The sequence below is a fragment of the Aptenodytes patagonicus genome, chromosome 1 (assembly GCF_965638725.1).
Source record: "Aptenodytes patagonicus chromosome 1, bAptPat1.pri.cur, whole genome shotgun sequence".
NCBI lineage: Eukaryota > Metazoa > Chordata > Aves > Sphenisciformes > Spheniscidae > Aptenodytes > Aptenodytes patagonicus.
The window spans coordinates 76,219,053-76,246,936 of NC_134949.1; the positions used below are offsets into that span (position 1 = coordinate 76,219,053).

At 42.5% G+C, this 27,884-nt stretch overlaps 1 protein-coding gene across 1 annotated transcript; it reads left to right on the top strand.

Moving 5' to 3' along the window:
* The first annotated feature begins 3,239 nt into the window (after positions 1-3,239).
* LDHB (lactate dehydrogenase B) lies at positions 3,240-14,553 on the top strand. Its single transcript, XM_076343298.1, has 8 exons — positions 3,240-3,327; positions 4,345-4,476; positions 7,861-7,978; positions 8,490-8,663; positions 10,837-11,010; positions 12,291-12,408; positions 13,317-13,440; positions 14,210-14,553. The coding sequence occupies exons 2-8, from the start codon at positions 4,351-4,353 to the stop codon at positions 14,375-14,377; spliced, it is 1,002 nt and encodes a 333-aa protein (XP_076199413.1). The 5' UTR covers positions 3,240-3,327; positions 4,345-4,350; the 3' UTR covers positions 14,378-14,553.
* The last annotated feature ends 13,331 nt before the right edge of the window (positions 14,554-27,884 follow it).

Below are 27,884 nucleotides of genomic sequence, written 5' to 3' on the forward strand. Positions count from 1 at the left end.
TCACTCCAAGATCATTTTTCTTTGTTGCGTTATGTATTTTCCCTTCAAATAGAAATTCCAGATGAATAAGCACAGAATTAAAATATAGGTGGACCAGAATTTTAACTCAGCATCTGCAAGCACTGTGCGTGCATCAGCACTTCGTGATTTCCAGCAGATTAATTAAGCTCTCTGTATTTTGCAAAACTGGGCAACTAATTCTTTTTTCTCCATTACAGCCATGTGAAATAATGAGCATATCCATCCTGCAGTCTGATGACCTGATCCTCCGGGTCTAACAAAGTGACAGAAGATCACCTTTTACCTTACGTTCTCCTGCCACCAGGCCTATATCCCATGTTCTTGCGGTGTAATGGGCTCCTTCCCTTCCTAGGTTATATTCTTCTTGGTGTTTACTACCTTAGGACTACGGCCACCATCAGACCATGGCCATCAGACCATCAACATTTTGCTGTGAGAAGGGGTTCCATTAGTAGAGTTTTGCAAGCGAGAGCTCTGTTTCTAATCAGGTTTAACTGCAGTTTTGAAAAAAAAGAAACAGCAGGGAAATCCTATCTACTTTCACATGTTTTGGGAAGATGATGGGACAGATGCAAGTAGTGGAGTATCTCAGACTTATCTAATTACAGACTTTGTATACAAACCAAAAGTTAAATGTGATTAAAATGTACACACAAAAAAATGTTGTAATTGTATGAAGGTTACCAGGCAAATTTATTTAGACTGTGTCCCTTAACACTAGGGTTTGTTTTTCTGGAAAGCTGCACTTCATCAAAAATGCCAACGTTGCCAAACGAGAGTTGAACTTTGAAACTGTGACCTGTCACCAAGAGACTTCCCGTGTGACCTTGGGGAGATCTTTTCACCTCTCTGTGCCTCAGTCCTCCATCGTCTGGAACAAGAAATAAGTAAATAACTAAGAGCAGGAAAAGGGAATAATCATCTTTCTTCTGCCATCCTGCACCTGCCTTGTCTAGATCAGAAGAGCTTCAGGGAGGGGATTAAATACCCTGTGCTTTTAACACTGTGAGCAAAACAAGGCCTGATCTAAAGGAGGGCCTAGGAGAGCTCTTGTAAGATGTGGTACATGGTCTGCCTTTAACAGCTTAAGATCTTGCAAATAGGAAAGTAGCATTTTCCTCTATATTTAATTACAAATGCTACTATGATAATTGATTGTTGAATGCTCCTAAGGAGAGAGAAGACACAATTCAGTGGCGACCGCTTCTCACAACAGGTGCTGGCGGGACAAGCACAGCCCCTTGGTTCTGGTTCAAGAATGAAAAAACCTTGCTCTGATCCTTCCCTAACCTCTCCTGCGCCTTTTCTTCTCCCTTCTCCCTTATTTTCTTAAAGTTCAGATGTACATGCCCCCATTTTGATTATACAGGATAGACTTTCTTACTCTTACATTTCATTGTGTAATTATTATTTACCTCCAGCTCCCATTTCACCTGTAGTTACCAAAGTCTTGAATTTATTTGCTTATAGCAAGTCCCTACCTGAAGTGCCATGTGGATGGCTTAACTCATTCCTTTCCCTCCAGGGAACCCTTTGCAATGTCAAACAAGGTAAAGAAGCAAAGTAGGTCATGATTAGATAGTCACTTAAAGCCAGCATGAATCTGTACTGCTGCTCAGCAAAGCATGTTTCACCCTCTCCTCACCACTCTTGCTCGCCACCTCTCTCGTGCTGGCACCAGCGCTTGTTTGGCTGCTTGGTGAGCCAGAGGGAATTAATCCAGTTATTACTAACCTGGCAAAATAGCTGGCAAAAAAATCAATAAAACCTTAAACTGCCCACAACAGAAAAAAAGTAACCATAGTCTTAGATGGGAAGGGCTAGGCTCTCTGCCTAGTCACATTTAACCCAGTCTGACTTGGGAGGACTCTGGAATCTACCGTTCTGCTTTCCCTCTTGTGAGAGAGTGTTAATCACGTGTGACGAGGAACCTGAAGCTTTCTTTTTTCCCCCAGTGAAACTGGAAATGTATACAATTCAGTGTTTTGCCTCTACTTTCTCCATTGACAGCTAGAAAGAAGTGATGTTACAGCATTAGGAGAAAATATTCTTGGCTATTCTTTCCTATTTCACATGCATTGGCCCTGCAGGAATTTCAACAAATCACTTCCTCCCTGTTCAGCAACAGTGGCAAATCGTATGCCCCAAATTTCAGCTGATCTATTCCATAGGTCAGAGGAAAGGCTTGTCGTATCATCTGATTTTTACAGTTACTTACAGTGATGGATGTGCTTATTACTTTAACAAGGCACAAAACTCCATTCATGCTCCAGGGGCTCATTCCATAGGCCCCACATACTACGATTTTAAAGTGATGCTCTCCTGGGATATGGCGAAATAGTCGGAGAGAGTGTGATATGGGTAAGGCCGAACCAGACGGAGGGGGAGGAGGAGCGGTTGTGGCACTGCATCAGGTTACATTCCTTGTTCCTGCCAAAGCATTTGTGTGTGACTGCAGGCATGCCATTGTCCCGTCGGGATTTGTTCAACCACAAAAAATTCAACCGAAGTCAGCTGCAGGGCAAAAAGCAGATGCCACAACTTGAGCAGCTCTGCCCCGGAAGAAGATCACGTAAAAATTCTTTTCGCACAACTTCTCGCTTGCAGTGATTCCTCTGCACGTTCCTTCTCGCCAAGCCTATGGCCCTGTGAAACACAGATAACGCTTCCCCACCTCGTTAGCCAATTCTGGAGATAAACTCAGAGGCGCTTGCGAGACCGTGCGTCTCGGTGACAGCCACCACGAGAGCAGCGCCCGGCTCACAACGTGGATGCCTACAGCGCCGATCCACCCCCACTCAACCGGCCCCCGGTCAGGGCTGCACGGCCGCTGCCGGCCTCGCCGGCCTCGCCCGGACCGGCTCCCAGCAGCATGTCTTCACCCGTCTGCGCGCCCTCCCGCCGTCAGCACAAAAGAAGGGACGAGCCAGCGTCTCCCTCCCCCGTCAGGCGGCCGTGCAGCCGCAGCGAAGCGATGCTTAAGGGTCAGCGATGGCGGCCCCGCGACGCCCCGGCCCGCCGGCGGGAGCAGCCGCCCGGCCACGCCGCGGGGGACCGGGGGGGAGCGGGGGAAGGGAGGGACGGGGAGAGGGGAGCCGGGGGCGGGGCGGTGGCACCCTTGAGCCTCCGTCCTTGGCGGGGATTGAGCGCGGCGGCCACCGCCTCCCCAGTGGCGCCGGGAAACGCCCAGGAGGGCGCGGCGGGGGCGGCCCGGCCCTGCCCGCGAGGCCCGCCCCTTCCGCTGCGGAGCCCTCATTGCCCGAACCCCGGACAGCAGCGATCTTCTCCTCGCACTGAGCCTTGCTGGTAGGTGTGTGGAGAGTGGAGCTGGCGGGGTCCCCGATGCGGGATGCTGGAGGGTCGCCCGGCCCGGCCGCCCTTCCTCCTCCTCCTCCTCCTCCTTCTTCTCCTTCTTCTTCCCCCCCCCCTTCTTTCCTTTCCCCGGGCGGTTCGGTCCCGCCGAGGCCGGGCGCCTTCCCCCGGGGCCGAGCATTCCTGCGTGGCGGCTGGATAGTGGTCTGGGGCGGGGGGCGTTGGCGGTCGGTCCCAGCACCGGTGGGATGCGCAGGCCGGCGGCCGGAGCCAAGCTGAGGGTTTGGGTGGGATGGCGGCTCCTGGCTCGGCCCCAGGCCGTGCGCAGAAACCCGCTGGGTGACCTCGTGTGCCGGCCCGAGTACCAGCCCCGGCCCCTTGCGGGTCTGCGGCTGCCGGTGCGGGGGCGGTACCCCCGGCTAGGCGAGGGAGGGATGCGCGGGAAGGGGAAGGTCGGAGGCACCGCGCAGGGCTCCGTGGGTTGAGCGAAGGGAGCCTCGGGGCCGAATGGAAACGAGCTGGGGAAATCCCAGCAGGCTTACTGCTCCCAAACTGGTTCGTGGTTTTGTTACCAGTCCCACAGCCCGGAGCCCTGATGGGCGCTTTGAAGGGAGGTGAACGCCAAAGAGCCATTAACGCAGAAGGTATTTCTGCCTTCTGGGGGGAGGCTCTGGAAACGCTGCGAACAGAAGGATGTTCTGTTATGTGCTGCCAAAATAACCTCTGCCCCCCTTCAGCCCTTTCTGGGCACCAGCGAATGCAGGGAGGGATGGGAGCCAGAGCCCTGCGGCCGGGGGGGGTGGGTGGGCTGGTAACTCAGGTGGAAGGAGCCCTGTGAACAAGGGCAGCGTGCTCGTGTGCAGCCTTACGTAAAACTGCTGTCAGCAGCGACACTTGCAGCACTTACATTGGCGAGTTTCCAGCTGTGGCAGATGACCTCCTCAATTCAGAGCGTGCATTTTGGTTCTCTTTGGCTTGCTTTGAGCAAAATCTCTTCGTCTTTCCTTGCAGAACACCATGGCTACTCTCAAGGAGAAGCTGATGACCCCCATTGCTGCGGCAAGCACGGTCCCGAACAACAAGATAACCGTTGTGGGAGTTGGACAGGTTGGGATGGCCTGTGCTATCAGCATCCTTGGAAAGGTATGGCTCAAGGACGTGGCGTTCAAGTTCCCACTGCTGTAATGTTCTGCACTGCCTGTTTGTCTTAGCAAATGGTGGGAAATTTGGTAGGTTAATACAGGAATGAATCATAAGCAAGCAGTGACCTACACTGTTCGTGCAAGGCTGACCTCCCCATTCAGTTTCTCCTTGTTCTCTCACCTTTCCATCTGTGCTTAGCAATAAATCTCTCATTAGGCAGAGTTGTTTTGCAGGCTGCTGGGAAAATGTAGTGAGCAATAGCTCTGAAGCCCCTGCCAAACTTTTCTTTCTCTTTTTAATTTTCTTATTCTTCCACAACAAAGCTGGAGTTTGCTTGGTGGGAGAGCTCCTCTGGGCAAAGAATGCAGACAGAGCAGAAATCCATGTGAAATAGGGGATAGGAGTCAGAACGATGCATGTTTTGCTTTTTATTCTTTTAATGCATATGTGCTGCAATAACTGAAAACACTGCTGTCCCCTTCAGTAAGATTCTTTATTTCTCTTAAGACCTTAGTTATGACTTCATTGTTTCCAGAGAGGTTTTAGCTAGTTTTCCAAAAACTAAAAACAGAGGGCTTGACTTAGAGGTTATTCTGTCTTTTCCTGTTTCCGGGCTTTTCTAGGCAAATCTCATGTTGCGGTCTTTGAGCAAAGCAAAGGCTTATTATGCAATAAGGATCTCTTGTACTTTGCCCTTTATTTTTAGAGAGTATTGTGAATGTGTTAAATTTGATACCTCTTATGCTGTTTTTTTAAAAGACAAATGGGAGCTGCAGATCTCTTTTTAAAAGAAGGCATAAGCAGATATGCCCTACCCACTTGCAGGCGCAGATCTTAAATCAAGTAGCTCACAGATCAAAAATCTTGCATGTACTACCAAACTAGCTGTATCTTATTTGGAGATGTTCCTTCCTCTACCTGTTACCTTGAGGATGCATGTTTTAAAGTACTGTGGTTTTAATCATCAAAAAAATTTTTAAGACTTGCTGATATTCATGAGCCTTGTGAGCAAGAAAAACTGATGGTAAGAAAAGGCCACAGTGAAACTAAAGTACTGATGTGAAAGTAACAAATAGTTTTAAACTATTTAACTAACGGAAAAATTTAATGGAAAAAACAATGACAGTTCATTTTGGGTTTTTATATTTATATTTTTTTAAGCAAATGTTTGCCTCTTGTGATCTGAACTCACTTGTTTTTGAAGGAGTACTGTAACCTGTAAGGTTGGCAGTGAGGGAGTTGGGTGAAGTTACTGTGAACTTCACTACAATCCAGCATTCATCTGTGTTTAATATGCTGCTCTAAGCAGGATCAAATTGTGCTTTCAGAAATCTAGGCACAAAGTTTTACTGTTAATGAGTTGTATGCACCAAACCCAGAGTAAAAACTGGTTTTAAATTTTTCAAGCTTGGATTATGGCATGAAGCTTATTGCAGCCAGGTTTCTGCTCTCTCTTACTATCTCATAAGTATAAGCTGCAGTATAAAACACTTTTATAACAAAACTATCTGATTCTTGTCACTGAATTAGATGTGGCTTTGACTTGTACAAGATGGTTGGCTCCCCAGGGTGTCTCTTTCTTAAATCATGGCATAAAATTTTGTACTTAGTTTTCTATACTTTAATAGATTACTTTGAATTTTATAAAATTAAACAGTGTGATAATACTAATTTCAGTTTACTGGTGTTATATTTAATATAAATTTGAATGACACTAAAATGTCCATGTTGGTTATTTTTAGCTCCCTCTCAATTAGAAACAAGTCACTGATGTTGCCATACTGTTTTAGAAGTGGAAATGTCTCCACAATCACAAGTCAGCTGTTTCCAATGAGAATATTTTAAGCTGCATTTGGTGATTGTGTAGACCTCATTCCTGTGAGTGCTAATAAGGAGCTGAATTCTTCTCTAGGCAACACTAATGCAAATTAATGAAATTAGTCATTGGAGTTATTCCAGGTGCTGCTCTTCTGTTTCAGTGAGAACTGGCTCCTTGAAGCTGCTGAGTCTGGTGAATATTGGTTGCAAGGTCTAGACTGAAAGTCCCATATTGTGATTATGGATAGATTTATACACAGTCTAACATGTGCACACATTCTTCTTTCAAACACTGATTACACGAACTTCTTGGTTTAACACCAGTGACTTCAGTTAGGGATACTTTTTCATAATGTTTAAATAACTGAGACTTTAATTTTACCCTGCAGACTATTTTGAGAACAGAGCAAGTGCAGATATAGATTCTTATGGTTTTCCTTCAGCAGTTGATCAAATTAGTTGTGAAAGGAAACAATGCAGAAAAGCAGTAAACTCTAACATGATTTTAAAGTATGAAATAAAAAACTTAAATATGCCTGCTGTTAAATAGATTTTTTCCACAGGAAAAATAGTGCATATTGTTGCTGCATGTTTAAAGTAGTTTAGTTGATGCTAATAATATTTGCATGTGAAGTAATGAGTTATCTTTTTATATAAAAAGTAAACAAAGAAGCTTACTTGCAGTAATATTTTTCAATAGCATAAAAATGGCTTAACTGCTTTCAAGTAGGGTGTAGATACCTAGGAAAATAGAGAGTAGTAATTTGAATTGCAGTGTAACTTACTGAATGATAAGCCTACTATACTTAAAGTATAGTAGAATTTACAAGGGTAGTAAACACTTCTGTCAAAAGGCAGTAAGACTTTGCATTATAGTAGAATGCCTTTTTCTTCCACCCCCATATTTCACTGTTCTCCTGTTCTGAGACTATATGACATTATCTCCCAACTTAACCTGTCTGGACAACAAGCATATGTGGCTAAATCTGTTCTGCAAAGTAAATATAATGTAGTAGCTCTAGTAGAGAAAAATCAGGTAAAGAATCTGTTTCTTCTTGATACATTTTTAGTATTGAGGGAAATAAGTCTGTTCCCATTCTGGTTTTTGTGAAATGAATTGGGTGAAGGAATCTTATAAGAGAATACTTACCTGATAATTATGTGGTGTGTTGTATTAGGTATTTAAATATTTAAAATAGGCCTATTTGCTGGATAGATTTAGAGGGTTTGTTATGACTCTGAAAAATGCAACTTTTTTCCTAAGATAAATAAATCATGAAGTGCCTTACTAGCAAAGGGTTAGCTGCGCACTCAAACTTCCCACAAATAATACCTTTTCTGAAAAGTCTGAATGAGTTTTATGAACCTGTGCTGTAATAGCCTCTGACTTTGTTACTGAGATACATCAGAACACCAAGATAGTGCTGTCCTACTGGTTTACCTTTGGAGAAGAGATGCTTTCAGATAAGTAACATGTTACTTTAAAATGTAATATAACTCAACTCGGGTAACTGTAAAATGCAAGTTAACTGCTTCATTGACTCCTTCAAATTTTGTTGTTTTCAGGGTCTTTGTGATGAGCTTGCTCTGGTTGATGTTTTGGAAGACAAACTAAAAGGAGAAATGATGGATCTGCAGCATGGGAGCTTGTTCCTTCACACTCACAAGATTGTGGCAGACAAAGGTGAACATTGGCTTTTATTTAATACTGATATTCTGTGAATCTGCTTAATAGTGGAGCATTAGTTGTGTAATCGTAAAGATCTCTAAGGATTTGACATTGAAAAGTTAAAGTATATGAATTGGCGTGAGAGTTCAAGACGAACACCATAACAATGGGAGTTGCTTTTAATCTGGGCTTTCTCTTTCATCTCTAATGGCCCCTCTACAGTTTTGGGCTTGTTGAGTAGAACAGATTTTAATGAAACTCTAGTACCTCTTTGATGTAGAAGATATAGTATTGTTATTTGGATAGTGGAAATGAGATTCAGAGGGGTTGAATGTACTTTCAAGACCCATGTGTTGATATATCAGGACAATGTAAGAGATGGTGCTGGCTTTAATATTGATGTCTTGTGTTTTTTGTGTTTGAATGTATGCACAGTGGAGAAACTACCTGTATGAACACAATGCTATTGAAACTAGTGATAAGTCTATTTAACATTCTATATCTTCTTCCCCATGCTCTGTTGTAGACTATGCTGTCACAGCCAACTCCAAGATTGTGGTAGTAACTGCAGGAGTTCGTCAGCAAGAGGGGGAGAGTCGTCTCAACCTGGTTCAGAGGAATGTGAACGTCTTCAAATTCATCATTCCTCAGATCATCAAATACAGCCCCAACTGTACCATCCTGGTGGTTTCCAACCCAGGTAAGGCAATCTTTTCCTGAACACTTACAAATTCCATTTGTCAGTGAACTAGTGTTTTATTTTATCAATCTCTTCAACTACAAATTGAATGTTGAAAATTAATAGCTTTGTGTGGACATCTGCCATGTAGTTGGTAACAGCAGAATACAAACAAATACTCTGTACTTTCTGATGCTTTCTTTATTCAGAACTTCTCATGGTGTCCGCATTTTAAAAGCATGCCTCATGGTAAATACTTCAGTTCTTTACATACTTTGGCTTAAGTAGTAGGTAGTTTTAAATTTTAATCTCTAAAGGAGACATCTATTTTGCTTTTAAATTGTTTGTAAATCATAACTTTCTCCTGTGTCGGGATATGATATGGCTATTTTTCAGGATGAAGAACTTAGGCTATAGTCTTGGCTATACTTTCAGGAAAAAGAATTTGCATGCTGAAGCCTATGGTGTGGGAAAGGCTAACTACTACATAGTTCAGTTAGATTAGAAAAGACTTAGGTTACAACTGATTACACTTGTGTGCTCACTTGCAAGCATCTCATTGCACTGGGACAGCTTGGATATTTGAATGTCTAAAGCTAACTGTAAACATTCTGATATGTTTTGTAGGGTGTCTCTGCCTTTGCTTGATTCAACATCTGAGTGAAGCCATTACTACAGAGCCCTGGCAATGAAGTGACACTGTTTTGACTCTGCCAAGTTATCTTTAAAAGCAGTGCATGTAAAGCTAGCAACTCAGCTGGTGGCTGAGGAACTAGCTGGTGTACAATTAGTATTACTGAATACTAGTGTACTGAGCAAGTGGCTACTGTGCAAGTACAATAACTTACGGCAATTTTAAACACTTATCTAAAAATCTAACTGAGTCAAAGTTCAAATTGTTCTTGTTCTAGCAAGGCTGAATTCAAACTATAGGCTTCTCTCCAGCAGAGCAGCTGCAGGAGGAGAACTTCATGTTGCTTTTTCAGAATTATTTTTATAATGCTCTGTTTTCTCAATGTGTGGAATTTTGTCCACTAGTCTTAATAATGGAAGCTGTTGTGAGCCCATTAGAAGGGACTTCAGGGTTGCTGGAGCTTCAGGGGTGTCTGCTGCATATGTGTTGGCGTGTGACCTTGATGTCCTTCCCTGTTTAACTTACCCAGATCTGTCTGGGCTCTAACTCGGATAGCACTGTCCACAGCCTGTCCTGGGTGGATGTACTGTAGGCAAATGATGAGATTACAAAGCAGCACTCAAAGTCTGGGTGCATGTCTCAGCACCTGACTTGAAAGGCACTGTCCAGAGCAAATGTAGCTGTTTGATAGGGAGGTGCGCTCTAGTCTGTACAGATTACTGTGATCCTGGCAGAAACTGCCTCAACTGAAGCTGTAGGGAAACTATGCCTGATGAGCATGTCACTTGTAACAGCAAGGTGTGAACTGTGCTGAGATGACATGCTTTTGGTGCCTGAGCAGAGCAAATGATGTATTTCAGATCTATAGACACAAATACATTCCCTCCTGAGAACTGGCTGGCTTTTGGGAGTTTTGGAGCCATAATTATCGCAGCATGTTTATTATTGTTCTGTTGGATTAGAGTTTTTCTCTCTACTCAACATACTTCTCTCTGCCCCAACTTAGGTTTGTTTTTTTTCTAAAACTGTATTTTTATAGCCATGTGCAGCCAAAGCATAGAGCTCATCTGGCTTTTCATGCTGCAGAGGTAATAGTGCAGAAACTGCTTAATGCACAAATCTCCTTGAGAAAGGAACCTGAAGTAGTTACAACCTAGAAACAGTATGTAAGTCTCAAACGTGTTTAATTTTCAATTGCTTTACCTCTTACTGTGATGAAGTGGAAGGTAATGTTACTTCAGGAAACTGCTTGAATGTTTTAGCCATATGAAGAGTTCAGTCCCAATTCTGGATGCTCTAGGGGTTTAGCTGTGACAAAAGTGCCTCCAACTTTAGCTGGTAGGGTACTAATCTCCAAAGACCTTCCTCAATTTTTTTGAACAGTAGCTAGATGGGTCCTAAATGTCAAGCAGTCAGACCCCAGATAGACCTAAAATACTGTGACCAATGAGCCCAACTGTGTTTTGAGTCCTCCTGGTTGCCTACAGCAAAGTAATTGTTGGAGCATTCTTCTTGGTGTATGTGAATGGTTTCATTTACTATGCATGTTCTTCTTTTCAGTGGATATATTAACCTATGTCACGTGGAAGCTGAGTGGCCTGCCAAGACACCGTGTGATTGGAAGTGGCTGCAATCTAGACACAGCTAGATTCCGCTATCTGATGGCTGAGAGACTTGGTATCCACCCAGCCAGCTGCCATGGCTGGATCTTGGGAGAACATGGTGATTCTAGTGGTAAGGAGCAGTTCTGACCTCCTTGGGAATAAGCAATACAGTGTTAGAGGTTGAGGCCTAAGAGGTGTTACAAAAATCTGAAAGAACAGATGCAGCTGAGCTGGAGTAACTAGCAGTTTGCTGTATTTCTATGAAGATTAGAGTTGAGACAAGTCCAGGAAATCTAGCTATACATTTTTAATAAAAGTGACTGGCTGTATGATTAAACCCTGAACTGAAAAGGCCAATTTTGTTAGCTAAAGTTGTGTCCTAAAGGCTACAGCTTACTACTTCTGTTTATCCTCAGTTTTTGGAGTATCATAACATAGTCTGTAGCATGGTTCTATGAAAGCAATATTGGCTCTTGTTAGGTCAATGGCAGAGCTTGTTGCAAGTGCTAGAAAAAGCTAGCAATCCAGATTCAGGCTAACAAAATTATCCCTTACCTTATTTTGTGACTTTTCTCCATGCTATTTGAAAGAGAAGATGGCTTTAAAAACATGTAAAATCAAAGAAGCTTATTTGTCTTAATTCAGTTCATGTATTTCAAATCTGAAATGATGCAGCAGAACATAAAACATTATATTTTAGTGCTGTGTATTTCTAAGGGAGCCACCTCTTCAGACACTGAACTTTGATCAAATGCAATGGGACATTGATCAACAACAGTATTTACTGAAGCCAGCCCTACACTGTAATGAAAGCAGGGCTTGGCTGAGCATACACAGAGCTCATTTTGCTTCAGTGTTACAGCTGCTTTTGCTTTGAAGTAACTAAAATTTCCTAGTTACTTCACAGGAACAGAGAATGAATCTACCTGTAAGCTTCCAGTACGAAGGGAGATGCGCAAACTGCTCTTGATATTCTAAGTTTGCATATTGCTACCCTGTTATTCAGGGAAATAGAGTTCTTGAAGGCTAACCCTAATACTGACTAGTGGGACAGCAAATACATATTTGCTGCAATTTTTGAGTAAAATTAGTTTTAAAAGGCTGAACAGCTAAGATGTACCTTTTTGCTAGAATTTGAGGTTTCTGACTTCAAAAGTAGCTGTCTACACCTTTCAAGGACTGAAAGTTCTGTTGTTCATGTGTTGTGATTGACTTATTAAAGTGTCAGTACTAAAATAGTCTCATATTTGACCCCAGAGTTCTCAGAATTAACTTTAGTTAAATGAAAACTTACCTGCCTCAAACATTATTGTGGTTCTGGCTACTACTACTTTGTTTCCAGTTATCTTAGGAAAAGTGGAGGGGGAGTTGCTAAGTGCTATTGAAACTTATGTCCTTTCTCTGTTATAGTGGCTGTTTGGAGCGGGGTTAATGTGGCAGGCGTTTCTCTCCAGGAGCTGAATCCTGCCATGGGAACTGACAAAGATGGAGAGAACTGGAAGGATCTCCACAAACAAGTGGTTGAAAGGTACAGTGACTTGAGGAATAAGGTGGATATATGTGATGCTGAAAATAGCTAGTCTGCACACTGCCTCCTTGTCACCGCCTCTCCATTCTGCTGCAGCTTTCATGCCCTTTTATTTAGAGGGTTGTGTGAGTAAGTGGAACTACTGGTTTAAACACAGATGCAGGATTTCAGCTGGTAAGCTTTATTATCCTGCAGCGAGACAAGCTATTGCATAACATACCCACTTTAGTACTGCAGTGCTTAGGGCTGTGTGCACTTGTTTTCTCACAAGTAGCTTCTTAAATGGTTAACTTTGTTCAAAGGGCACAAGACTCTAGGAAAAGGTATGTTTCTGAGCAGAGCGTTGGAGTTGATTTGGGGAAAATTTTGTTCATTGACTTAGGGAAACTTGTCTAGAGGTAACTAGACATGTTGCTAAATCACTTGTCCCACTTGTGAAATAAGACTATACTGGTATAAAGTGTATGCAGGTGTTGGTTTAAAAAAAAACCTAGGATGTGTGTAGGTAGTGCATAGCTTTGACTCTAAATGTTTACCTATTCCAAATGCACTCGGAATGATTGTGCCACTGACTTGAATAGAAAACTTGTTCAGTTGTAGGTGTCTTATTTTTCTACTTAACACTAAGAACTGTTCATAGATGGAATTTTTCTTTTCAGCTAATCCTGTGAGAACAATAGGGCTTCTTTATTATACGTATGGGATAATGTAGACTTTTATACTTTATCCTCTAATGCTGAAGTACATAATTCTTACTTTGACATTTTAATTCCAAAACTTACAATATGTCACAGGAGTTCCAGATTTTTTTAAATGGAGAACATTCATTCATCTTAAGACTTAGCATTCAGCATTCAGACAGTGTCTTGAAGACATTTTAATGCAACTGTATTTCAATATTTCCTTAGTGCCTATGAGGTAATCAGACTTAAGGGATACACAAACTGGGCCATTGGCCTTAGTGTTGCTGAACTCTGTGAGACCATGCTGAAGAACTTGTGCCGGGTTCATTCAGTCTCAACGCTGGTAAAGGTAAGAAGTGGTGGCTAATTGGATGCTCTAGTTCATCTTGTTGTTATGGAAAAGCTAAATAGTCTCAATTAGCAAGGTGCTGAACAAAGGAAACTGTAAAATACTAGATGGAATTTAAAATGGGAGCTTACTATTGCAATTTTTTCTAGTCTGACCTCTTAGCCTACCCTTGTCACAAGTATGGAGCTGAAACTAAGTTCTCTGTACTCTACCCAATGTTGTACTACCCTTGTGTAAAGTTTGCCATGTGTGGCATGCAGATTCATTAAAAGGAAGTTTCAGTGCAAAACCAGAAAACTTCATGGAGGCCCAGCTGCAATTCCATGAACTACTACCTAGCAAAGGTGCTAGGGAAGAGAGCTACATACTTTTATAGCTGGTATAACTGGCTGCATCTTGTCTGCACCAGCTGTATAACCTCTGGTGCAGCAAGGACTCTGAGCAGGCTGAACTTACTGCTCCCTCTATAGTAGGAAAAAAGACCTGCACTAATCCTGTGTCTCTGAATTTTGTCAGCTACTTGCTGTATATAAATGACGGTTTTGGAGGTGGGGTTTCTGAAATCAACCATCTCAGTATTGCCAATCACTTGGTCTAAAACAGCTCTGCACTTATTTTTCTCAAATACATTGTGACTGAAAACTGAATCTTCTGCAGGCTTCAGAATGATAAGTCTTAAGCTCTGCTCTCAGAAGGCTTCCTGCTATATAAACTAAAAGCAGATCTGAGGTGTGATGGTTTCATGTCTGAGTGATCTCTTTTGTGGCAGGGCATGTATGGCATTGAGAACGATGTCTTCTTGAGCCTTCCCTCTGTCCTAAGTGCCTCAGGATTGACAAGTGTCATCAACCAAAAGCTGAAGGATGATGAGGTGGCTCAGCTGAAGAAGAGTGCAGATACATTGTGGAACATCCAGAAAGATCTCAAAGATATGTAACTCATGATTCCAGCAACAGAAGAACAGCATGTTGTATGCAAATATGGGCTCTACCCACTATACATCTCCATAGTTAACATTTAATGCTCTTCCAGACTGAGCTTTGTCCACAATAGCTAAACTTATGCTTGCTGTAACGCACAGACCTTATGAACAAATAAAGCAACTTTCATGCATATTGTTGTCCTAGTGATTTATTTTCAGTACTTAAATTATCTAGCTTACTCTGGCATTCTCCTTTAATGTTTGTTACAGACTACATAGAAGTGTAGACATCCATGTCCTTTCAAAAGGTTAGAAACAATGTAGTAATCACCAGTGGTGGGATTTCACTAATACAACCTTACTGGAAGCCTTTTCTGTATGATTTAGTTTCAATCCAGAGGCTGACTAAGTGCAGTTCATTCCTAGACTTGTTTCTGATACAGTACTTCTTATTTTTTTTTTACTGATGGGTAGAGGAAATGGAATAGGGATTTGCCCCTGGGCCATCTGCCAAAAATACGCCAACATGAAGATTCTGTATGCCACTGGCCTAGAAAAAGGGTCATGTAGATCCTTTTCTCTTCTGGAGTCAATTCTTGCCTGTTATTGGTATCTAGTTTTCATAATGTTTAGAACAAACAAGATTCTCTTCTATTTGATTACCAAAATCCAAGGGTTTTTTTTTAGAGTTAGACTGGAGTCCCATAGTAATCTTGTTTACAGAACAAGTCAAATTGGGCCTTAATCTCTAAATTTCAGCATGATTGTTTCATAAGTGCTTATACTTGGGGGGGGGAACAGATTTTTAAAAAAAAAAATCCCAAAGTTTTATTTCTTAATCACTTACAATTATGGAGTAGATATTAACCATAAAATAGCCAGTACTTGCTTGACATGCCTAGAACTGCTCAACCTAAATGTCCAGGGGACAAACAGTATCAAATCCATCTATCTTGTATCATAATTCAGGGGCCTGCAAGTCTTGTTTCATAACAAATGGTCTGAGACTACGTTGGAGCAATTAAGAGGCCTTTTCTAGCTCTGTTAAAATGCTTTGAGTAGTGGACTAAAACACTTTCACAAACAAGTAGCTTAATTCTTGTAGCTCTCTTTAAAAGAAAAGATCATGCAAATCCTGTCATATTGGAAGATAACTGCTATCCTGTGATTTAGTAAGTATCAGTAGTTACCAAAATATGTATGGGATGCTGGTGACAGCATTATTTGCAAAGGGTATGCCAGCGAGACCTTAGGAGATGTCTTATTCTCTGTCGCAGTCTAAATGCCAAGACTTCTTTACTGATAGGAGAGGAAAAATGATAGTCTCTGCTTTCGTAAGTCAGTGTGGAGATCTTATTGGAAGGCTTTCCACACCTGGATAGATTAGCCTAAGTTCCTATTAAGAACTATTCATCATCAACTGTCATGAGGTAAATGGCATAAGCTGCTGCTGTTTGCAGGATGTACCCATTAGCAGTTTTCACCTGAGCACACTTAGCTGGCTACCTTGCACAGTTCCTTGCTTTGTTCTTACTATGTTCTCAGTTAATGAAATAATTCAAAGCTATGTTGTGGGACATTATCTTGCAGGATTCTTGAGACTGATGTGCATGAAGAGGCATCAGTTGTCTTAGAGGGCAGGGAGTGGGCCCTTTTCCCTTCTGAGAGTGAATCTTGATTTTTAAAGATCACTCAGCTACAATAAAACTGGGGTTTGTGCCCGATTGCATCCGTGTGCATTTCTCACCCATTAAAGTGTAGGGTCATACCTTGTTCTGTGGTCAACAAACTGAGACCCGAAGTAGGCTGGGATGTCTTGAAAGGATCATGGTAATCGGTGCCAGAGCTGGGAAGCTACTATCACCTTGTGTCTGTCAACTACTCCTTCAATCCCCTCTGAGTCCACAGAGGTTTTTTTTGTTAGTGATCATAGACTCAACAGCAGCACAAGATCTTTTTGCCTAGACATTAAGCAACCAGAAACAATCACTACTACAAAAAAGTGTGGTCTGTTACAGAAAAAGAGTGGATACAGCTGAAGCAGGGAACTGAAGGACTGAGGAAAGCACATTGGTTTGCATGATGAGCGCTTTTCTTAGCGCATCAGCAGCCTCGCTGTACCAACTACTTTTGGGGAGATGATGTCATAAAGGAAAATTCTAAGAAATTTGAACAACAATGAAGTGGCCTTGTGGGTGTTATGGGGGATTGGTTCAAAATTGTTAAATAGGAATGAGTATCTCAGGCTAGGGGATTTCAAGATTTTATAAATAGGCTCTTCAGATTGTATTTTGCATTCACTGATGTTTGTAAGCCCTGTACAAGTACATCAATTATATTGGGAGTCTTATGCAATCTTTTATCTTCATTGCAGTCGCGTGGCTGTAGAACAGCTTCCCTATGTATGCTTATACAACATCAGCCTATCACTTTCTGTTGCTTGGAGTCTATCCATAATATAGTCTTATATCAACCATATAAATTCCTTAATAACTGTATTGCCATAGTACTTTATCTCTAAAAGATATCCGTGGGTGTTTTTCTGAACATAATAGACTCATGTTTATCTTGCATATGCTTTGTTTGTACAGCCCATTGATATATGAACTTTGTTCTTGCTTAGCCCATGAAAGGCAATACAGGTTTTTAATCACATTCCTACATGTCAAGAGATGCCTTTGTCACTCCTTAGTCTAACAGAAAACATTGTGGTGCTGTTGGACAGAGTAGTACAGCCAGTAAGAAGCAGCACAGCAGAACACTTCAGAAAGCACTGAGGACAACTTGCTCGACTCACATGAGGTAAGACCAGTAATGTTATTTTAATTGCTGTAAGGACCTAGACCCCCTTGCATTTGCAAGTACGTAGATACAGGCTACAGAATAGAAAGTCGGTCTGACTACCCTGCAAATGTCAGACAAGCGACAAGCAGATACTGACAGACAACAGAGAGAGGAGGGATACTACTGGCATAGTTGTGCCAGAGGACCGGAACTCAGTCCTCTGAGTTACACTCAGCCTTGGATATATGGTATTACCACTGTATTTGTATTACAGCTTTCCGAAGGAATGTATGTGAAGGAGAGAGAGCTTGAGTTTTCCACTTGCACTTCCAGAACATTGAGATAAATGAGTAGCATCCTTTGCTTTTTTGTCAGTCTGCATAGGAACTGTGTGCAAGCTTAGTAGAACAACAGTGCTGTTAGTGGTAATCATCCATCATCCAAGCAAGAGATAGGCTTGTTCTGAGCTCAGATGTAGTGTTAAATCAGCTGCTCTTTTAGTAGTCAAAGGACAAAAATGGGGCAGGGAATTGAAGGCAGGTTTAAACAGTGAAATAGTGCTAAAAAGAACATGTAGGTGTAGAGCGATGGAAATGTTTTATATATGCATTTTGCTAGACTAGTAGTGCTTGTATGACTTTCATACCAGCTAACTTAGAACTGTGTTTTGTAATAAATAGGTGACTTGTGTCTTACGATCCTCACAGAGTTCCTGTTACCATTGTGTTTACGCACTTCATGTCAGTCTTGTGCTGCAAAGAAATGCTGTTTTCCCCAATTTACAGATATTATCCTGATTTATTAAGCCACAAATTCTCAGTGGAATGTAGATGCTGAATTCTCACTGATGTCAGTGTGACCAGGAGCCCAAAAACATTTAAGAGTCAGATCCTTATATTGTGCTCCAGACTGACACAATGCCACAGTGTAATGGCCTCTCAGGGCAATGTCTAATTTGGGGCATTTCTTCTATGAACAGTTCTCCTCTAATGCATGTCTGTGAATCCAGCCTTATGTAAGGCAAAACTTTCAAAGCTTTTCAGAGAGTACAGTAGCCAGGGTCTTCCTAAAATCCACACCAATCACTGTGATGTACTACGTTTTTATAAACGGTTCCTGAGATACCATTGCTGTGTGAGTCATTATTCTGTGCAAGCAAAGGAGTCGTGCAAATAATTAACTTAGATTGGTCTATTGGAGAGGTCAGACTCAGGAGGGCTGGATTTGCTCAGTGTCTGAAATGAATAATTTACCTGCAAACATAAGCAACAAAGCAGTCTGGCCCAGGCAGTGGCTATGCAAAGTAAGATTTTGGAGTAAATATTTTCTCCCTTATGCTCTCCTCTTTAATAGCTCTTCAACATTATTTAGACATGTTTACACATTCAATATCTGAGGTAAAAAGTCCAGAAAATTTGTCAAAATAGCATGAAGGTGGATTCCTACCAGCATTGATTTCTGGAAGGGAATATTCATAATTCTTGCTCTGTGAGATGTGCTAAATGAAAATACAAAGGAAAGAAAAAAGATATTTTGCTTGAGATACAGTTTTCTCTGTGCTGCTAATTCTGTATTTCAGACAATAAGACAGAAATGCAATGATTTCCAAAGTCTCTGTTCATTCAGCAGTCTCCACCAGTAGTAGATACTGGAATACTCTCCCAGTATCACTGGGAATCAGGCATGATTACCATGTCTAAGAATCACATCAAACTCATTTTCCTACCCACATATGACAACAGAGTAGTCCCTGATACTTTAAGACTGAAGATCAGTCTGGAAGAGTATTTGTTGACCTTCTGTTCGTTTTACTGAGTTTGTTTTTGCCGTAGCAAATTGTTGTGCAGTAGAAGGAAATAAATATTTTTTAAATGACTTCTGTACTAGGGTGATTCTGAATACTGCAGTTTTTGGGGTTTTTTTTGAAAGATAAAAGTCAGAAGAAGAATAAACAGAAACATCTCTTTCGACATACTTCAGGGGCATTCAAAGTCAGTAGAGCCGTTCTCAAACAGACAGAAAAGAAGTTAAGACCACAGTCACCTTAGATCAAGTGCCTATATTCCACTGAGTAGGATATATGCTTAAGTGGTTTGTTGATCATGGGATAACCTGTTTTTTAAGTCCTTACTATACTGAAAGATCCTTACTATACTTACATAGCAGAATGAATGGAAATGCCTCTTTCAGCACTACACCTGTGAGTTTGCAGCATAGTCTTTCAAAGCATAGAAACCTTTGTTTGCAGCCAGAGAGGTAAAATGATGCAGTCCTGGCTACTTGAGGAGATGCAGATAAGCTCTGGGAAGCTGAGCTGCCAGCCCTGATAACAATTCCTCCAAGGTCACACAAGATAAGAGAGATGTACTAAGAATTCATACCTAGCCTGAGCTTTTTAACATTTCTAACAAAAAAATCCCAAACCTAAAAGAGTCCCCTTTGATGAGGCAGAAAGGAAGAACAATTATTATGAGAAAAGGAATCACGAGAAAAAGGGAAACTCCCAGAGTATTAGGCAAGTGAGGCTTCAGGTCTCTCTGTAATTACCACTTGCAGTTAAGGAGAAAATACCACAAGTTACACCAACACACTGACAAATCCCCATGCTAAATACGACACAAACACTGTGCTGACCATAGAAAACAAATAAATATCAAAGCAAATATGTGTGTGTATATCTATGAAAGTGTTTGTGAGTGTCTTTGTACATGCGTCTGAATTATAGGTGGGGGTATGGCACTGTACAGTAGAAAAGATAGGCAAAACAGTGTATTAGTCTTGCATTTTACGTTTACAAGTTACAGCCACATCAGACATCACACAGAAAATCTTGGTGTTTCTCAGAAATTGTGTTTGCATGTGCCTGTGCATTTATTTCCCAAAAGAATTAGTGGGGTTTTTTCAGTCTCTAATGCCTAGTGCCTGGCTGAAGATACAGAAGGGGAGACTGCTCTCTCAGAGAATGTGGGCTGTATGTCCGCCCTTTGTGAAGAGATCACTTCAGGTGCCTGGGGTGAGGTGACTTAAAAATGGGAACGTTCCCAAATCTCTACTCACATGGGAAAATGGCATAAATAATTTGTAGTGGAGCTTTTATGCATTTAACAGTCCTGTTCCTCAGAGGGATACTTGGTCATCACAGCATTTATTTTAAACTTTAAATAGGATGGTAACATTCTGATGCTTATCCAAGTTGCAGGATCCAGCTTAGTGGCCAAGCTACCCTGGCATCCTTTTCCAAAACCAGGTCCAAAAGGATTAACATTAAACTTGGCCCTGGCAAATTGGTATCTGCAGGATGGCTAACTCTCATTCTCACTCTCCTGGATGAAGCAGCAGAGGCCACAATGCTCTGCAGAGCTGGGAACGTCAGCCTCTCAGACCACCTGATATGAATGTCTTTTGGTTGGTGTGTCATGGAGTCCACGCACTCCATGCCTATTTGGGACAAAACATATACCAGATGTCACTGAGAAAAGTCCATTGTGTCACATCACTCCCCAAAACTTAAAATATTTCATAGCCTCTTCTCCCTACTGGCCATTTCACAGGGTCACTGTACAGCCGTCTTGTAACTGGAAGGAACAATTCTCCACTCGTGTGAGATTTGGAGCATTTTTTGGACTTGCACAGAGTAGGGGTGAAGGCCGTCGCTTCACAGCTGGAATGATCTGAACTTGCTGAGTTCAGGCAGGCAATTAGGGCTGGCCCTAAAGCATTTCTGAAAAACTCCCCAATCTTCCCTAAACTCTGCAATGACCCTAAATGACCAATGTGCTGGAAAATGAGCTACTCTCTCTGCAAACAGCTTTGTCCTCCAGCAGCTTTCTGGTATGCTGCTAACAATGCCAGGGAACCCTCAGCTGACCGCTCAGGCAGCCTCACTTCTCATGACATTTGCACAGCAAAGCTAGCAGCTCAGAAGAGTCCACGCAGTAAACAGGTAAATGGCAGCAAAAAGGAACAGCCTAGCTGATGGGGTCTGATTCCCCGACAGCTAAGGCCCTTATGATTAGTCCTAAAGATGGCAGCCACTGCAAAAAGAGCGGTCAGCAACACTCCTAGGAGTTCGTATGCTGTTCTGAAGCATGAATTCCTTTTACTTTCATAGCTGTTCTGCTGTGGTAGGAAAATAAAATTGTTTAGCTATCTGTCATGCCACGCAACTGCTATTATCCTCTCATCAGTAATTACAGTTTTGAACAGGCAGTTTTCTCTGTAAAACTAAATTACTCCTTTCATGGCAGCCTAAATGCCATGAAGACCTGGATATTGTTGATTACTATTTTAACAGATATATACAAAATAGTTTGTAGTGCTGATATAAACTGATGTCTATCAGTCTGTGGCTTTAAGGGGCTTATAAGCATATACAATTATCCTTAATATGTTTGGGATTCAGAGTAGAGAATTACAATTCTCTACCAGTTTGGGAGTATCCTCAGCCAGGAATTTCTCAACAACCATTTACCCCAGAATGCAGGGGTCTGAGGCAGAGTTTGAGGCTCAAGTCTTTTACCAAGGTTAGAGTACTTAATAATACATGATCTTCTAGCCTACAGTATTAGGAAAGCGAGATCAGGCTGATAAACACTTATGATCCCTCAAAATATCTGAAAAATCAACTAATTGGTAGGGGGGTATACCTCCCCACCAACAGATTTTTCTGGAGTTCCCTTGGGTAAGCAATTTGCCATGCATATTGAATGGAGCAAAATCAGAGCTATGTCTCAGCTAGAGAAAGAGAGAAGGGTAGCTGAGCTAACGGACGTGTGTCCCCCACCTCCTCAGAACAGGTCCTGATTTTATCAGCTACTAGGACTTGGATGTAAAGCTCCCAGAATTTTTTCTCAGACACTGTTCCAATAAATTTGACTAGAATTTGACCATACGCTGAGTGCCAAATGCTTTAAGGGTAACTGAAGAACCTCAACATCTTAGTCTTACCCGTCCATCCATCATAAGCCAGCTCTCCCATTGGGTTTCAGACCACATGACAGCTTGGCAGCTGGCCAGCAGAGCTAAGATGCCTGATCATAAAGCCTCTTTAAAAAAGGAGGAAGATGCTGGTGAACAATTTAGACACATCACTTAGGCAGGTTTGCTTTATTATTCTAATTTTCTCTACCATTTTGGGATTTATAATGAGGTTACTAGATTCTGAAGCAAAATATAGTAAGACTTTACCCTTTTCTCTTTAGAAGGGTTAAAAACAAGTGCAGCTGACATCTTACTGTGGTTGTATAACACAAAACTAAATCACAGAAAATAGACATTTCTACCTTAAAATTCTGGAATTTTTTTTTTTTAAATTAAGTAAAAATCTGAGGTTTTTTTCTAAACTATTTCTAGGGACGTTCATCAGTCCACCTAAATTGCAAAGGTAATAAACAGTGAGGCCTTCCAGTGGGGTCAAAAAGACACCTACATCACATGGAGATCAAAGGAACACCTTTAAAAGCTAGGTAACTGAAGACAGCAAATACCACAATGAAGTTCAAAAGGAAAAAAGAAAGAAGGGAACAAAAGCCTGGGGTGAAGAGAAAAAAAAAAAGAAATGTAATGCTATCATACTGCTTTTTTTAAGTCAACAGCATCCTCAGTAAACAAATGTCTGTAACATGTCCCTTTAGAAGAGTGGATATTACTTGTAGGGGTACAAAATAAAGCTCAGCCTCTATCTCTAAGTTCCTTCATAAGGGTTTGTCCTGGTTTCAGCAGGGATAGAGTTAATTTTCTTCCTCATAGCTGGTACAGTGCTGTGTTATGGATTTAGGGTGAAAACAAAGTTGATAACACACCGATGTTTTAGTTGTTGCTAGGTAATGCTTACACTAGCCAAGGACTTTTTAGTTTTCCATGCTCTACCGACTGAGAAGGCTGGAGGTGCACAAGAAGCTGGGAGGGGGCACAGCCAGGACAGCTGACCCAAACTGCCCAAAGGGATATTCCATACCATGTGACGTCATGCTCAGTATATAAAGCTGGGGGAAGAAGAAGGAAGAGGGGGACGTTCGGAGCAATGGCGTTTGTCTTCCCAAGTAACCGTTATGCGTGATGGAGCCCTGCTTTCCTGGAGGTGGCTGAACACCTGCCTGCCCATGGGAAGTAGTGAAGGAATTCCTTGTTTTGCTTTGCTTGCGTGCGCAGCTTTTGCTTTACCTATTAAACTGTCTTTATCTCAACCCATGAGTTTTCTCACTTTTACCCTTCCGATTCTCTCCCCCATCCCACTGGGGGGGAGTGAGCGAGCGGCTGGGTGGTGCTTAGTTGCCAGCTGAGGTTAAACCACGACAGGGTTGCTCTAGCCTTGGCAGCCCACACTGCTGAGTACTAAGAGCTCATTTTATTAAGGATACTGTCTTTGCTCTTCTCCTCTCTTCCCGGTGTCTCTCAGCCTGAGGCAAGGGCTTTTCTTCCAGATGGAGATCCCCCGTTTTGCTGATTGTGTTGTGATTCTGTTTCCACGGGCTTCATAAAACTAAGGTTTGTCATAAACTAGGATTTAGTGAGAGGGATAAAACAGCCTTTTGGTTAAAGAAAACAATACAGACACTGGAGAACTCATGTTAATACCATCAGTGCCACCTACTGCTCTATTTCTAAAGTACAATGTGTATATATCAGTAATTGCTACAAACCATTGTAGCTTCCTCCTGTAAAATTTGACTCAAGGTGTATGAGCATTTTTAACATCTATGTCTTAATTTTTTTCCCTACAGTTAATGTAGGGAAACCTTGAAACCGCAGTTACGTTTACAACAAGCCAGACCTAGACAGTTATCTCATTATAAACTCCCACACACTGAAAGTGTTTCTTCCCCTAACATGCACTTTCTCACTTGCAGCCAGGGAGGCTGAAGTTGATTTTCCAACAAAAAAGATTGTCTTAAGTGCTTCTTCTGGAGGGACTGTGGTGTGAAGACAACATCCATGACTCACTTCCTGGTGTGACATACTGAGTTAGTTTTTGCAGAAAACTTCGCTCTACCCAAATAGAAGGAGTTGGATGAAAGCATGCAGAGAAGACAACATCCTGGGAGATACCAGTTTCAAAAAGAGTTTTAGGTAGGGCAGAATGCACAGCATTGTCCCTGCATTGCTCTCTCCAGACAACTGTAGGAAATTTGGGAAAAACAATACACACTTTCTATGGTTTCTCTTCAAAGACCTTGCAGACTCAGCCTTCTTATTGTTCAGTATCCTTGCAAGCGACGTATTATTTCACTTCTGTGGGCTGAAAAAGAATTTGGTGGGATGGCAAATGATGTCTGGCAGAATTGAGTCACATTGAATAATGCATTACGAGAGGGCATTTGTATACTTTGGTGGTAAGACCAATATGGGAACCTAAATAGACCAGACTCAAAACCAGTTTCACCAGTGTCCAGATTTCTGTAAAATACTTTAAGCAACGTTGTATTTTAAAAACTAGTATTCTGGGTAGTTTTCCATCTTCCCACTTCAGCAGTTGTCCTCTCTGTTTTGCTAAAAAGGAACAAACTGTACAATCATAGTCACAACCTTACCCTGTCTCTGTGACAAAAACAACACATTGTTCTGGTGTTAGCAGAGTGTCCCTTTCACCACATCACTGCACTTCGCATGAAGGGTAGCTAGTGACTACCCTTCTGTTCTTTCTGCTCTTGGTGACTGCCCCTCCACTGTGTGTGCTAAGTTTGCCCATTCTTAATGTCAGAATGTAGTTTTTCTCCTGGAGAGCTCATTTTGCTATAGGTGCACAGCTACAGGCATTATCTTCTTTATGGCAGCAAACACAGATAAATCCCGGTGCATCACACAGATCCCACACTTGATCCAGGCAGGCCATAAATGTAATAAATAAGGGCCCTTTGCCCTCTTGCAATTAAGAGCATTTGCAGGGATGAAATTTTTTGAACTGTCTGTTTGATCTAACCTTTCCTAGGCACTTCACATGGTTTTCACTCACTAGTAACAAAAAAATCGGGAATCTGGGATGGCACTGTGTGAAAAAAAGCTTCTTTAAGACATACAGATTGGATGAAGTGAAATGTACTCAGAATATGAAATAATACTAATGTTCATAGTGCTATTGAGCACTTTTTATCACATCAGAAAGACTTAGAAAACCCCATGAGTATTATCTCCAACCTGCAAAAGATAAAAACAAAGTACAGAATAGTTACATGAGTTGCCCAGGTTCACACAATGATAGTGTTGCCAGTGCTTGTGAAATTATCTGGTGGTATCTGATGATTCTTTCAAACCCATTCTCCGAGGTTTAAGGAGTTATACTGTCTTTTGCCAAATCCAAAAAGTAAAAGAAGCAACCCCTAACTACAAAAAAAAGCTGGGAAAATGTGAAGCCTAAGAACCTGAAAACCACAGGTTTATATAACCTCTACACAAAGAGCTTAAAAATTTTATTATTACGACTTCATCCCACTGTTACAAAATTATTTGCATGGGTTTTAGGCTTCTGAATGTTTGGGGACGGTGATACGTCAGTAAGCCAGTGCCACCATTTATCTGGCATCTCTACTAGCGGTTTGCTTGTCATTCTAGAGAGGTAACTGATACAAGCGGGATGGCTTACATGTCCTGAATGAGGTCCAAAGAACTGTAGAGGACAGCAGTACCCAGCCAGCAGTGACGATGGGGCCCGCACACCACCTGCAAACCTGCCTGGTTTTCCTCTGGGAAGCTGCAGCTTGCGGTAGTTACTCATAATGAGAGCAAGCAGGTGTGAGTTCCTTGGGTGGAAATCTCATTTTTGCTAAATAAAAGTTCGTATGTACCGCCTAACACTACAAACAACGCCACCGACAGCTCCGCTGGTGAGATACCCCCGTGCCATCTCTGCCCGCCATCACGCCAGCAGCTGCAACGGGCCCAAGGGCCGGGGTGGCCTGACATGGCGGCCGTTAGGCGGCGCCCGGCGGACAGGATGGCAGCAGAAGGGCCCGGCGCGAGAGTCGGCGGGGCGGGAAGCAGCCCCCAGCCGCTGCACTGGTGGGACTCGGTGGGGCAGATTGTGGGCTAACCGCCCCTGCTCTCTCATTTAAAATGTCTGGTTTTGCAGTCTGTTTGTTGACACAGGGCTGACGAAAGCCTCTGGGATTAGGACGGGCTTGTGGGTTGCTTTGTTCTTACCTTCTCCACTCATCACCTTCTCAAGATGGCCTTTGTGAGACCGGCAGCTTTTAGTGTCGCCCTCAGGGCTTCCAGTGAAAAGTGTGAAAGCGTGACTTGGGCACATTTGATGGCTCAGAAATGAGGAGACTCTTAAAATAGTACTGTTTTTTTTCTTTTAAATAACATGATTTTTAACCTATTGGGTGATCTGGTTTCCTACCTACTTCAGGTAGTAAGAGCCACAGCTGCTCCAAAAACAATGATTCTCGGTCAGGCTGAGTAAATAAGGCAACTCAAACCATTGAAACAAAAAGACACCCAGCCAATAAAATCCTGAATCCTTGCCTGGGCAGGCTGTAGTGCCTTCCAGTTAACCTAGGAGGGAAACCTCCTTCCCCAGTGCCCAGCTCAGCCTGCGGGTGAAGTGGTACCGGCTGTGCTGCTCCATCCCCTCTTGCCAGGCTCTTTGCTGAGACAGCTCTAGTTCCTAACTTGGCAAAAAAGTTTTCTGCGTCCGTAGGTTAGTTCGGTGAGCTGTACCCATCAGCTCAGGGATGGGTCTGACTGCCGTAAGTGCAGAGAGGGCATGGGAAGTGTAAGGGGAAGAGCGAGTCTTTTGGAGGATAGTTAGCTGTTAAGGTAGGCTCAGCTGTATTATGTTAAGTCTAAGAGACTTTTGTGCAGATGGGCTGCTTGTCTTCTAAACCAATTGCCTTGGACTTGTTTTGTCTTAAGTGAGATCAGAGCTTTTCCCTCTATGGTACTACGTAATCCATGCCTGCTGGTGCAATGTTATTCTCCACAGTGCCAGAAATGCCCTGGATCTCAGCTGGAGAGTTGCTCACTGCTGAACTGCGGATTTTGGGCAGGTTGTGCTCTAAGCTCAGAATCGGATTCAACTTACGCAGCTGTCCCAGAAGCACGGGCTTCTCAACCAGGTGTGTAAGCACATAAGCATCTTCTAAGCAGGCAGCTGCTCTGTGGAGCTTTGAGGATCTCAGGTTGCGAGTTAGGGAATGACATCTCTGCAGATGTGTGCGCACCACTTGCAGCATCCCAGCTCTGTGCTGGAGCAAGACAGGGGCATACTGTTCCCTGACTTAGTACTCACTAGTTTCCCTGGGCAGAGGACATGGGCCCAGAGGCCAGAAAAGAGCTGTGGCATAGAAAAAGAGAAAACAGGCGGAAAATCAGGGACCAGGACTGCAAGGAGGGCCAAAGTGCATGCCAAAGTAGGGATAGAGCCTTTGTAGCTCTGTTTGTAAAAGCTCTCAGGGCTGCTCGAGAGCAGAATGAAACCAACAGCTTGCGCAGAGCCCTGGGAACACAGATGGAGTTAATTGTGGAGGAAAAGGATATGAGATAAACTAGTGCTTACAGACTAATGAACTGAACAAGAATAGGTAACAGTGTTTAACCTGGCAAGTAACCTAAGAGACATCATGTAGAACGAGTCTACTAACCTGGTTGGTAAGTTGCCAGCAGATAGAGAAGGTCCATGGGTGTTAGTGGGAGTGCGTATCTCCAGGGGAGGACTCAGGGGCCGGACTCAAATCAGGTGATGAACTCAAAGTGTCCTCCCTGCTGGAGTTTGCTCAGGGCAGTGCTGAATTTACAACCG